The sequence below is a fragment of the Acomys russatus genome, chromosome 5, assembly GCF_903995435.1.
Source record: "Acomys russatus chromosome 5, mAcoRus1.1, whole genome shotgun sequence".
Taxonomy (NCBI): domain Eukaryota; kingdom Metazoa; phylum Chordata; class Mammalia; order Rodentia; family Muridae; genus Acomys; species Acomys russatus.
The window spans coordinates 2,642,658-2,655,991 of NC_067141.1; the positions used below are offsets into that span (position 1 = coordinate 2,642,658).

General features: G+C 45.9%; 1 protein-coding gene across 1 annotated transcript; it reads right to left on the reverse strand.

Moving 5' to 3' along the window:
- Positions 1-1,795: 1,795 nt before the first annotated feature.
- Ndufab1 (NADH:ubiquinone oxidoreductase subunit AB1) lies at positions 1,796-12,486 on the reverse strand. Its single transcript, XM_051145173.1, has 5 exons — positions 12,270-12,486; positions 7,645-7,767; positions 5,269-5,356; positions 2,757-2,856; positions 1,796-1,897 (listed from the first exon to the last, which is right to left on the reverse strand). The coding sequence occupies exons 1-4, from the start codon at positions 12,435-12,437 to the stop codon at positions 2,765-2,767; spliced, it is 471 nt and encodes a 156-aa protein (XP_051001130.1). The 5' UTR covers positions 12,438-12,486; the 3' UTR covers positions 1,796-1,897; positions 2,757-2,764.
- Positions 12,487-13,334: the final 848 nt, after the last annotated feature.

A 13,334-nucleotide genomic window follows, 5' to 3' on the forward strand; every position in this document is an offset into this window, starting at 1 on the left:
CTAGTCAGAATGTAAGCTCCTTCAGTAGACTGGCTGTAGCCGCCCCTTAGCTGCAGGCTAAGGCTGTGCAGTACAGGTTTCCTGAACCACAGGGTGATTTCCCAACTTTTTTTTTGAGACAGGATCTCATGGCCCTAGTTGGTTTATGAACTTCTTAGGCAGCTAAGGTGTGCCAAATCGGGCAACCACTTGCGCTTTCACTCACTCCTACTTTGTTCTGTGCTGCCCTTCCTACACAGCCTACAGAACAGAAGTTGGCTGGAGTGTGTCATGCTCATACCTTTCCAATACCACTTTCTTTTCCCATTTATTAACAGCACATTTAGAAATTTGCTTGTTAACCATTTATCTCCATGATGCATCTTGATATTTCACTTTAGTACCCCCTGCCCCCCCCCCCCCCCCCCGTTTTGATGTTTTATAAAAGTAGGATCATGTTGCTTACTTTCACTGTTTTGAGACTAGGTGCTTTGTAGCTTACGCTGGCCTTGAACTCTGTGTAGCCAAGCGTAATCTTGCACTTCCAATCCTCTCACCTCCATCTCCCAAAGACTGGGAGTATAGGGATGCGTGTTTATTTCCACTTGAAACAGTGATGTTTCCATAGTCTACAGATTTGTTTCTATTCAAGCAACCCCACCTAGTATTTGTTGTTACCTTTAGAGACAGTTGTTTCTTTCATTTATTTATTTTATGTATACAGAGGGCATCAGATCTCATTATAGATGGTTATGAGCCACCCTGTGGTTGCTGGGAACTGAACTCATGACCTTTGGAAGAGCAGCCAGTGCTCTTAGCCACTGAGCCATCTCTCCAGCGGCCTAGAGACAGTTCTTGAGATTATGGATGTGATGCACACCTTGGCAGACATCTAGTTACAAGTCCTCAGTATATTCCTTTTCAAATGCATAGTGACTTTCTCCCATCTTTTGACAGATTTCACAGTTGAAAGAATGGTACTGTGAATGCCATTCAGTAGTTACCAGTTAGCTTTTTTTTTCCCCCCTTTAAATCATTTTAAAGTCAGCTGCTGGCATTCTTCACTCCTAAATATTTTGTACTTCCAGGCCGTACAGTTATTCTAACTGCTGCACCTAAGAAATTTAACCAGTTACCCCCAATGTCTTCTTAGTGCTTTCTAGCTCCACGTTTCCCAAAGTTACCATTTCTCTAGTCTTTGGTTTAGAACAGTCGTGCTGCCTTTTCCTGTGGCAGAAGCGCAGGCCTCACAGACTGCAGCCTTCTAGAGTCAGTCCTTCACCATCAGTCTGCATACAGGATTTTAGCAAGAACGCCTGGTGGGTGACATGTCATTGGTACATCCGCACAGGTTAGCTCGCATTATTGTAGATACTGTCATAAATTTTAAAGGTCTCCCTGGATCTCCTGGTGGGACACTGTTGGGACTGTCGGGGGGATACAGTGAGGAGACTGAAGGGGCTGAACTAGAGGTATTTGGAAACAGGGCTGGTTTCAGGTCTTAATTTTTTTCAGTGCTGGGTGTAGTATATAGGGCCGTGTGCATTCTGAGCAGGTGTTCCTCCACTGAGCTCCATCCCCAGCCACAATAAAATTTAAAAATTAGGTGGGGCAGGGTGGTTCTAACCTATAAACTTAGAACTTGGGAGGCTGAGGCAGAAGGATCACTGTGAATTTGAGGTTAGCCTGTGTTAATGAGTTCAGGCCTGAATGAGACTTTCTCAAAAAACAAAAAACAAAAAAACAAAACAAAACAAAAAAAAAAACAAAGTAACTGAAGAAAGAGAAAACTGTTTTGTAATAGATTTACTTTGAAAGGGTAAAACACTCAGACAATTTAAATAAAAGTTCAAAAGAACCACGGTTGGTCAGCCACCATTGGTGTGTCCTCGGAGTCCTCTCAGTGAGGAAAGTGGCTCTGCAACGACAAGAGAAGATGGGTTTCTCTTTGGTGTGTAGTTACTAATGTCAGGTGCCATCTTTAAGGTGCCCAGTGCACTGAGACTAAATATCCTAAGCACTGAGACAGTAGAGTTGAAACAACAATGACTAGCAACTCAGGCTTACGCTGAGCAGCACTGCCTATCTGCGGCCCAGCTAGGCCTTCCCAGGTTCTGATAGGGCCAGTCCTCAGTCCCACTTTACATGGGCTCAAATTCAGAGCTCAGCAGCTTGTCCAAGATGCCCAGGCTCACAGCACAGCCAACAGTCCAACCAACTTGGTCTGTCTCTTAGTTGTGAGCAACGCTGGGCCATCTGAGCAGGTGAGGCTTGTGCTGATGGGTGCCTGAGGGGACTGAGGTTTCTTTCTGAGTTACGACATGCAATATTTGTGTAAGACTACTTTGAAAAAGATGGCCGAGACCTGTCCAGGAATGATGCTCTCAAGCTTCTCCTGAAGATACAGACCACTGCAAGGGTCAGGGCTCTAGATGGCAGGTAACCAGAGTGGCCTGTATTTTATAACTAATGACAATCAAGCACTATCAACTTTTCTAAGTCTTGCTTCATTGAAGAACTACATAAACAGACTGATCCTGGGCCAGGCATGGTGGCACACACCTTTAATCCCAGCACTCGGGAGGCAGAGGCAAGTGGGTCACTGTGAGTTCGAGGCCAGCCTGGTCTATAAAGCGAGTCTAGGACAGCCAAGGCTACACAGAGAAACCCTGTCTCGAAAAAACAGAAAACAAACAAACAAAAAAAACCAAAACAGAACAAGAAACAAAACCCAGACTGACATGTGGGAGAACGTGGTCTTACGTCAGATTATTTACCTGGTAATTTATTCATACACATCCTTCTTATCTGCAATGTAATCTACAATTTCTTGTGGACACATTAACTTCTCTGCATCTATATCAGGAATTTCAAACCCTAAAATGGGGGGAAAATGGTAACAATATGTGAGCATGGAAAAAGCAATCCCTGTAGAACGGATGCAAGCACATGACACCCCTCCCCGGCCCCTTTTGGGTCAGAGCCTCCTCACTAAGTTCCTCAGCCTGACCCTGACATTTCAAGTAGTTGCAATTACAGATCTATGCCACCAGACTTGGCTTGCATTTGATCCTTTTGTTAATACCCACAATTCTGTTAAACAATTCCATTTTGTTTTTTAACTGGGAAGGCTTTAGAAATATGTGTTATCATGTTGGTCTTAAGTTTTCTTTAGAAAGTATTAACATAATAGAAAATTTCTCCTTCCCCCACAAAATACCATTTCTTTGTGTAACCGCGCAGGCTGTCCTGAACTTGCTCTGTAGACTAGGCTGGCCTCTACCTGAGTGCTGGGATTAAAGGTGTGACCTCCATGCCTAGCTGAAAATTTCTCCTTTTAAATACACAACTCAGTAGTTCTTATCGTATGATCACAGGTTATACAGCCATGGCGAAATCCAATTCCCCAGGAATCCACTCAGTTCCCTTAGAACAGTGGCTCTCAGCCTTTGGGTCTTGGCCCCTTTAAGGGCTGCACATCAGATATTTACATTATGATTCCTAACATAGCAAAATTACAGTTAATGAAATAACAATTTTATGGTTGGGAGTCACCTCATTATGAGGAACTGCATTAAAGGGCCACTGCTTCAGGAAGGCTTAGAATCACTGTCCTAGAACATTCTTATCATCCCTAAAAAGAAACGAAGTGTCATTAGTAGGTCACTCCTCCACCATCACAACCCTTGGTGGCTTTAGAAGTACTCTGCCCGCATCTATCTTCCTCTGATATTTCATGCATGTGTGTAGCATGTGATGAGGTGTTTCTGACTTACATCCTCAAAGGTCGGCCATGGCGTACAGAGTGTGTATCCCTTAGTTCCTTGTCATGCAGTTGGTTTTGATATCCATTTGGTTTACTTTGGCTCCAACATTGCAGTGAGCACCTTCTATGTGATCTCTCAGCAGTCCCAATCTTGAGGCTCCTACTACCGACACACTCGTTTTACAGTGTGGGAAAGACTTGGAAGGTCTGCTCTGGTGGGTTGGACACACGTCCTTTGCTCCCGAGTTGAGGAGCTACCCAAAAAGATATTTTGGAATTTTATAAAGTCTCATTTGCACAGCAGACAGACCTTAATAAAAAACAACTTGGAGGAGGCATGGCACACACCACAGAGACTCAGAATTCAGCTGTGTGTCCTCGGTACAGCTTGTTACTACTGTCTAGCTGCTGTCATTGTAGCTCATGAAGGGCTGCAAGTGTCATCCGACTTTGGCCCTTGGTCCTATGCTCTCCCGGGCCTCTATTATTTCTAGTATGTGTAGAGGAATGTTATTTCAGAACATGGCTGCTCTGGCAAGAGAGAACATCCAAAGACCTTCTAGGTCTGTGTGATCCAGCTGGAAAACAAACACACCTTTAATCCAGCAGACAGAGGCAAGCAGACCTTAGTTCAAGGCCAGCCTGGTATAGAGCAAGTATCACGTAAAGAAAAGCTTAGATCCAAGCCTGGTGGTGCATGCCTTTAATCCCAAACAAAAGTAAAGTTAGTTTGTAGAAGGAAGCACCCATGTTTCAAAGTGATGCCTAATTAAGTGGCAGAAAAGGTGACAAATTAAGAGAAAAATTGACAGAATCAGATACGCCCAACTCTCTTGAGAAGAGAGAGGGAAGGGCAGCTACTTAGGCAGTTTTACCAGGACAGTAGTAGAGAGATGGGTTGCCAAAAGAGAACTCAGATGGAGACTGAACAAGCCAGAAAATGAGAAGCTGCCAGAAGATGAGAGCAGATTGCAGAATTAATTTGAGGCCAAGCACAGCCAATTCCAGGCCGAGAGAGAAGCCAGATTAAATAAATCATCTGGGAGAAGAGTTTGAGCCAGAAGAGCTGAACCAGTCAGCCTAGAGCTCAGAAATAACAAGTAAGGGTGAGCTTATTAAGCAGTCAGTCTCAGAGGCTGAAAACATCCTAAGCCTAGATTAGACTGTATGGAGGCTAGAAGCTTCAAGAAATAGGCCTAAGTTAGCGACAGAAGCAGTAAACTCCTCAGACAACAAGTGAGCCAGGAGAATAAAAGTTCCTTTTACAAGGATGCATTCTGCCTGGCCTATGCTGTCCCTAATATTTACATCACCCAACAGTACGAACACTGGGAAGTAGTGGCTGTTAATTGTTTGCACTAAAGCTGAATCCAGTCCAGACTCCAGTATTTCCTTCAGTTTAAACCATCTTAGAGTCACCTGCCTGGGCTACATAGCCTGACTTGTAGAGAGAAATCTTTTCTTAAATACAATAAAACAAAGACTCATAACATGCAGATCCAAAGCTATGGTAGATATGTTACCAAATTCGTCTTCCATGGCCATAATAATCTCCACTTGGTCCAAACTGTCTAAGCCCAGGTCCTTCATAAAGTGGGAATTTACTGAGAGCTGCAAGAAAGAAATACCAAACAAAATTTAACTCATGAAAGTGTTTTGCTTCCCAAGACAACAAAGTATTACTTCATCATACATAGAAGAGTTTAAAAGAGACATCAAGGCTTTAAATAACATGGTTTGTTTAACATAAATTGCAAGTACCTTCCGACGAGAAAATACAGTATTTCATTTCAAGATCACCAGGGAATATTCTTTAAAATACATGTTAAGGTCCTGAAGAGATGGCCCTGAGGACCTGAATTCAGATCCCAGCATCCACTAACACCTAAGTGTCTAGTATATGCCTGTACCCTCTAGAGTGGACAGAGATAGGAAGATCACTGGACTGGCTGGCTTCCAGCCTAGCTGAAAAGTGGGAGCCCCAGGGTCAGAGATGTTTGCTTCAAAATAGATAGGGACTGACAAAGGCCATCTGATGACCTCTTTTGTCCTCAGCACACCTGTAGGCAGGTATGCACATACACAAATCTGTTATAAAACTATGTTTCAAACAATCTCTCCCCAGCCCCCCCTCTCTCACACCCATACCCACACACCCACACACACACACCCCACACACCCCAAATTCAGCTACTAAAGAAAAAAAATTGTTTACAAACCACCATGAAAAACTTCCAAGACTTAGCCAGCCAGGCATGGTGACACGTGCCTTTAATCCCAGCACTAGGGAGGCAGAAGCAGGCATATCTCTGTGAGTTCAAGGCCAGCCTGGCCTACATAGCGAGTCCAGGTCAGCCAAGGCTACACAGAAAAACCCTGTCTCGAAAACCCAAAAACAAACAAAACAAAACAAAACAAAAACAAAAAAAAAACCACCCCCCCCAAAACAACAACAACAACAAAAACCACCCCAAAACAAACAAACTTCTAAGACTTAAGTCAAAAAAGAAAGAGCTGCCCAGATGTGGTGGTGCACTCCTTTAATTCCAGCACTTGGGAAGCAGAGGCGGGCGGATCTCTGTGAGTTTGAGGCCAGTCTGGTCTACAGAGTTCCAGGACAGCCAAGGCTATCACAGAGAAACCCTGTCTTGATAAAACAAAAAACAAGATAGACAGACAGAAGCACACCTCATGTGGTAGTACCTCTATAATCCCAGCACGCAGGAGGATGAGGCTGAGAATGTGAGTTTTGGGCCAGCATGGGTTACATAGCAAGACCCTGTCTTTCAAAACAAAAAAAGCAAGAAGCAGAGGAAGTTCTGGTATATGCACCGCCTGTGCTTTTCAGCAGGCTTTTCCTTCTTTCTTTAAAAAACATGTCTATTATTACAACAGATACAATTCACATCTGACTAGCTTTGTTTCTCCTTCCCCTCCCACACATGTTCACTGGGCCACTTCCTTATATTTGAGCAGTCAATGTATCTTCAGCACGCTTGCCTAGCAGTTAGCAGCAATGTGATTAGGCCCTGCCATGGGGTAAGTGTGCGTTTCCCCTTGAACTGTGCTCCCAGACCACTTGTGTTTTTGAAAGAGTGGGAGATATATGTAAACACTGGTGGTTTCAATGAGGAGTCCCCCTTAAATCTTGGGCAGCTGAATATCTGTTTCCCTGTTTGTGGCTATCTGGGAAGGATTAGGAGGTGCAGTCTTGTTGGAGGAGGTGTGTCACAGAGGCAAGATTTGAGGCATCAAAAGCCTCCTCCATTCCCAGCATGCTCTTTGCTTCCTATTTGTGGTTCAAGATGTAAGCTCCCAGCTACCTCTCCACTGCCATGCCTGCCGGCCTACTGCTATTCTCCCTGCCGTGAACCAACTGTAAACCCTAAATAAGCCCTTCCTTCTGTAGCTGCCTTGGCCGTGGTGTTAATCACAGCAATAGAACGTGACTGAGACAAATATACATGCTATACATATATGTGCTTGACACCCTTACTGTGTCTCTCTGGAAGGATACATAAGAAGCCAGTGTCTATACAAGGACAATGTCAGTCTCCTAGTAGGGGAACAGGTTGGCTGGAAGCTGGGCAGACTTTTAATTGAATATTTGTATGGATCCTTTGAATTGTATACTGTGTGATTAAACTTGCGAAAGGCTTAGCAGGTAAAGGTGCTTGCCACCAATCCTAATGGCCCCTGAGTTTAATCCCTGGACAGACATGGCAGAAGGAGAGAACTGACTGCTGAAAATTGTCCTGACTTCCTCATGGGGGTCATGATATTATATACACATACACAAGTATACACACACACACACACACACACACACACACACACACACACACACACACACACAGGAAATAAAGGAAAAGATAAAAAAAAAAATTAAGACCAGTTACCTTTTCCGGGTCAATCTTGTCGTAGAGTTTCAAGACATACAGAACTCTATCTTTGATCCCCTCTAATGTTAGTGGGGGTGCATCACTGTACTGGCGGCACAAATGTGTGACCCTTCCAGGCACCTAGAACAAAGGCAGGAAGGAGAGACTCACTCAGTTGCAAATGTTTTTACATAAGTGCACATGCCTACAAGTATCTTTTTAAAAACTTACACGTAAATTCTTTATTTGGGAGAGGTCAAAGGACAAGCTGTGAAATCAGTTCTCCCTCCCACTGTGTGAGTCCTGGAGACTCAACTGAGGTCATCAGTTGTGGTGGCTGGTGGCTTTACCTGCCGAGCCACCTTACTACACACCCACAGGCCTCTTTCACATAGCTTCCCGAGCTTTAAAGAACCCACATCATCTTATTCTCCAAGGTGGCCATTACTTTATACTGAGTCAAAGGACTGGGTCAACTCAGAAACTCTAGTATCAGAACAGGTGTCACTTGTCCTCAAAATCAGGACTGGTACCTCTGGCTTTGGACATTATCTTTTGTTGTTGTTTCTGTTTTTTTGAGACAGGGTCTCTCTGTGTAGCCTTGGCTGTCCTGGACTCACTTTGTAGACCAGACTGGCCTTGAACTCATAGTGATCCGCCTGCCTCTGCCTCCTGAGTGCTGGAATTAAAGGTGTGTGCCACCTCGCCCAGCCTGGACATCATCTTCTTCAGTAAGACTGTCATTAACATAAAAAGGTCACAGAAATGCTTAAGTTCCTGCATGGCAAGTTTAGCATGCCACGGCCTATTCAATACACTGCCACGTTCATCATCACACAGGAGACAGAACAAGCCACTGGAACAGCTGCCATGGTATACAGAGGGTCTAATGTGGCTTTGGTAGTAGCTAGAATAAATGAGACTAGCCCCCATCTCTGGAGCCTCACAGCCCTATCTACTTCTCCGCCAGTGGGCATCGAACCTTTCTGAGTGTCCTGATGATATCCCAAGTATCATCAACCTGCTTTATTCTCAGTTGGGTACTGCAGCCTTGACTAGATTTCACTTAACAAGTATGGAGGAGCACTGACCATCTAAGGCATTTCCACAGAAAATGAATCTGCTGCAGGGCTTTTAATCCCAGGTCCTTGGGATGGGAGGCAGGAGGGGCAAGTTCAAGGCCAAGTGTGGCAGTTTAGTGAGAACCTGTCTCAAAGTAAGACGGGCAGAGATACAGTGGTAGAGCAATATTTTTCTTTTTATTTATTTATATATATAGGTGTTTTGTCTGCATGTACATTTCCCATTTGCACACCAGAAGGTATGGGATCCCATGGGAGTTCAGCTATAGACAGTAGCAAATTGACATCTGGGTGCTGGGAATTGAACTCAGGACCTCTGGAAGAACAGCCAGTGCTCTTCACCACTGTGCCATCTCTCCAGCCTGTGGTAGAGCAATTTACTTAGCATGTTTTAAACCCTGGGTTCAATCTTTAACACTAAAAGAGGAAAAAAAAATATGGATCAGAGGGTAAAGGTGCTTGCCACCAAGCCTGATAACCCAAGTTCAATTCCCAGAACCTGCATTGTGGAAAGAAAACAGGGTCCCTCAAGTTATCCCCTGACCTTCACCTGCATGCTCCACACACTAAGTTGTATGTATATATGTATGTATGTATGTGAGAGAAAGAACTGGGCTTGCTTGTTGGCACTCGGCTCCCTGAGCGTATCTAGCCAGGGATGGTAATGAATGCCATTAGTCCCAGCACTGAGGGAGGCAGAAACAGGCAGATCGCTATGAGTTCAAGGCCAGCCTGGTCTACAAAGTGAGTCCAGGACAGACAAAGCTACACAGAGAAACCCTGTATCAGAGAGAGAGAGAGAGAGAGATACAGAGACAGAGACATAGACAGAGACATAGACAGACAGGCAGAGACAGAGAAAGGCGGTGGGGGAGGGATGACCTAAGCAGCTGTGGTGTCAACTGTTTTAACCTCAGCACTTGAGAGGTTGAGGTAGGAACATCCAGAGTCCAGGCAGGCCTGAGTATAGCAGGAACAGACTTCAAAGCAAAACTGGACCAGTGTACACCTCTTTACCAAGACATACTTACTTTGCAGCAAACTTATTTAATTAGCACTGACAAACTGGAGAGCTAGCCATACTGTCAGAGGTCTTGACAGGGACATATCAGCAGAGCTACTCATCACAGTGACTTAAAGAGGCCACAAGTTAACGAAGCAGAAGGGAAAAAGAGATGTTACTAGTGAGACTGACAGGAAAGCCGAGGTAGAGGCTCTAACAGGTCCTGTGTGCATATCAAGAAGGCATGGAAAAGGGAGTAGGAACTACTAAGGGGCTGAGGGCTCGCCTAAGCACAAGTGAGTCCCCAGGTACAATTCCAGCCAGAAGGTTAAGAAGGCGCAAGCCGACTTTACTGAGACGTGGTTCTGGGCTGCAATCCTAGTACTTGGGAGGCTGAGGCAGAGTACATATTCTCACCAGCCTGAGTTCCAGGTCCAGCCTGAGATGCAGTGAGACCCCATCTCAAAGACATCAAACAAAAACCACGAAGGGCTGCTGCGGAGTGGAATTAACCCAAGAGATGGAGAACTGTTGTGCTGGGCACATGCCCCAGGCCATGGGAAACCAGGCTGGGAGTGTCTGCTCGTGCACAGTTGCTTCTGTGGTCCACTAGGCGGCAGCAGTTCAACAGGCATCACTGGCAAGTTTCCGCAGGGCCAGCTGAGTGCCCAAGGATCGGCTGTGGCACTATAAGCACTTTACACACCTTTAGCAAAGAAACTGACACAGGATGGGTAGGAGTCCTGCCCCAGGTCCCCATGCATTACCTCCAGGAAGGTCTAAACTGGTTCCTCTGGCTGACTATTAGAAAAACACCTTTCCTATGGTCACCACGAGTTATCTCAGCTGTATTCCTCCCCAGCCTCACAGCATGCGATAGAAACCATCTCTAATCATCAAAGATGACACTATCTGCAGTAGCTGAGCTGCCTGATGCTGACAAGTCTCCCTTAGACTCCATCTGCTCGCCTATCCTTCTTTACATATGGAAGCAGCTCGAACGGCCATCTCTGTCACCTCCCCACTGCAAACCTCAGGAACTGAGAACCTCAAACACTTGTTTGAAACAAATCCACACCTCTTCAAAACTCTTCCTCACTTTACTTCTGCTCCATTTTCTGGGCTCTTGCCAGAAACTTCCAAGCTGACTTATTTCAATTGTCTAAGCTGGGGTGACTGGGAGAAAGGTTTTATTTATATATTTTTATTTAATTATGATGCATACAGTGCTCTGGCTGCATGTACACCTGCAAGCCAGAAGAGGGCATTGGATCACATTATAGATGGTTGTGAGCCACCATGGGGTTGCTGGGAACTGAACTCACGACCTTTGGAGGAGCAGTCAGTGCCCTTAACCTCTGAGCCATCTCTCCAGCCCCTGAGAAAGGTTTCTTCCACCTTCAGCAAACTTGGCATACTTTTTCTTTCTGATTTGTGCAGAGAACATCCATATTTCAATAACAAGCCTAATATATCTTGTGAACACTGCACTTCTCCATCTATGAATGAACGTAATCAAAGCCATTCGTAAGCTTTATAAAGTGTCTATTAGCCTTAACTGTTCAAATCATGGTCCCAGGGCTCCACCTGGAAAGCCCACTAAAACACATACTTTCCAGGTCTACTGGATCAGTCTTCTATTATAATCCTGATGATCTGCGTGCACAATGAAGTCTGCATTTCAGCCGGATCTAAAATTAGTCTCTATACCCAAACAGCAACTTCCCTGCCCCTGTAACACCATAAGGATGTCAGCCTTTTGGTACAGCCAGTGGGACAATGGCCTGCCTGTCCACCACACTGCCAGTGGATCTCAACCCTGAATGTAGATCCTTGTTTCTTGTAGCATGCGGGTGTGCCTGACACCACTACCTCAGAGTCTGTCCCACACGTAGTACTTCCTAGTCTTGGATGCACATGGGTAACTTAAAATGCCATGCCAGGGCTTGATCGCAAAGGAACAAGTCAGAAGGGGACCGGGAAGAGGGCTAGCTAGTCTGCTGTTAGCCATCTAGGGTTGAAACCGACAACCACAGAGTATCTGCCTCACACTGGCTTCATCAAATATGCAAGCTACACACGACTCCCATTCTTACTTCCAGACAAACAAAAGGTGCTACAAGGGAAAAAATACGACAGAACTCTAGAAAGAGAATACTCTGGAGATGGCTACTGCAGGCAAGTGGCTTTTCCCTTGTGCCTTTCCTAGGAAGTGACCACTGTAATTGCCGTCCTCACAACTGACAACGACTGCAGTAGGTGCTCTATTCGATTTCTCTCAACCAAACGTCACTGCCACTCCGCAGGGATGAGAGCTGGTGCCCAATTTTGTTGTTCAGTCTAGACTTCGTTAGAGTCTTGTACTCTAATAAAAAAAAAAAAAAAAAAGGACACTGCCTCGGGACAAGGGTAAACCAAAACCGGCCAAGCAAACAGAGCTAGCTGTGTACCCCGATCACCCCTGCAGCTGCTGTGCAGCTGGCTGGGGCCCCTCCCCCAGCCCGGGCGGTCCGGGTCCCTGACCCCTGGCCCGCCCCGGCAAAGTCACCGCGAGTCACCTGCGCGAGGGCCAAGGCAGGCTGCAGAGTCCCCGGTCTCCTGCGGATTCCCTCAGGACAGAAAGTGGTGCTGAGCGGCCGGGACAAGGCCAGAGTGGGAAGTCGCGGTAGCGGCGCAAAGGCCATGGACAGGCGGCGGACACAGGAGGAAAGGACACGAGCCGCCATGGCTACCCCAACCCAGGATGCACTGCGCCGTGGCCTCCCGCCGAAGCTGCAGCTTGCGCTGCACGCCGGCGACGTACAGAGCGGCGCTTAAGAGCTCCGCGGGCGCTGGCGGTCCCTGGCGGCTCCCGGCGGCGCTGCACCCACCTCCACTTGGAGGGCGAGGGCTACTGTGGTAAAACTGCACAATTCCACTTATCCCTAAACACTGTCACGACTTGTTTCTTCTCTCAGAGTTCTAAAATATATTCTTTTAAGAGTGTTGGCCCGCCGGGAGTGGTGGCGCATGCCTTTAATCCCAGCACTCCGGAGGCCGAGGCAGGCAGATCTCTTCGAGTTCAAGGGCCGGCCTGGCCATGACGGCCAGAGCCGCCGAGAAACTGTCTCGAAAACCCAAGTGTTGGCCGGTGATCTTGGCATGGTGGCAAACACCTTTAATGTCAGCACTCTAGAGGCAGGAGGATCTCTGAGTTATAGGCCAGCCTGGTCTACAATGCAAGTTCCAAACCAGCCTCTAACTCACAGCCATGTGCTTACATGTGTAAACTGAAGACTAATAAAAGTGGAAGTTTGACATAATAGTACATATTTTAAATTTTGATAATGCATGGTTGTAAGGAATTTGTCTAGTATGCCCTAAACTATGGGTTCAGTCTGCAGAACAGCAAAAAGTAAGAATAGACAATGTGTAAGTAACACAGTGAACAAAAAGGGACAAGTGGCAACTCTGGCGAAGCCCCACAGCAGCCACTAAGCAAGGCAAACACCCAAGGAGCAAAGTCCTATACTAACCCACTTTCAAAGTGTCCTTTCCTTTATTTTCAACTAAGGTGCAGTGGAAAGTTTTAGTGTCTTTTAAAACTCAGTTATGTAAGCGTGTTTTTGTTTTAATTCCAGGAG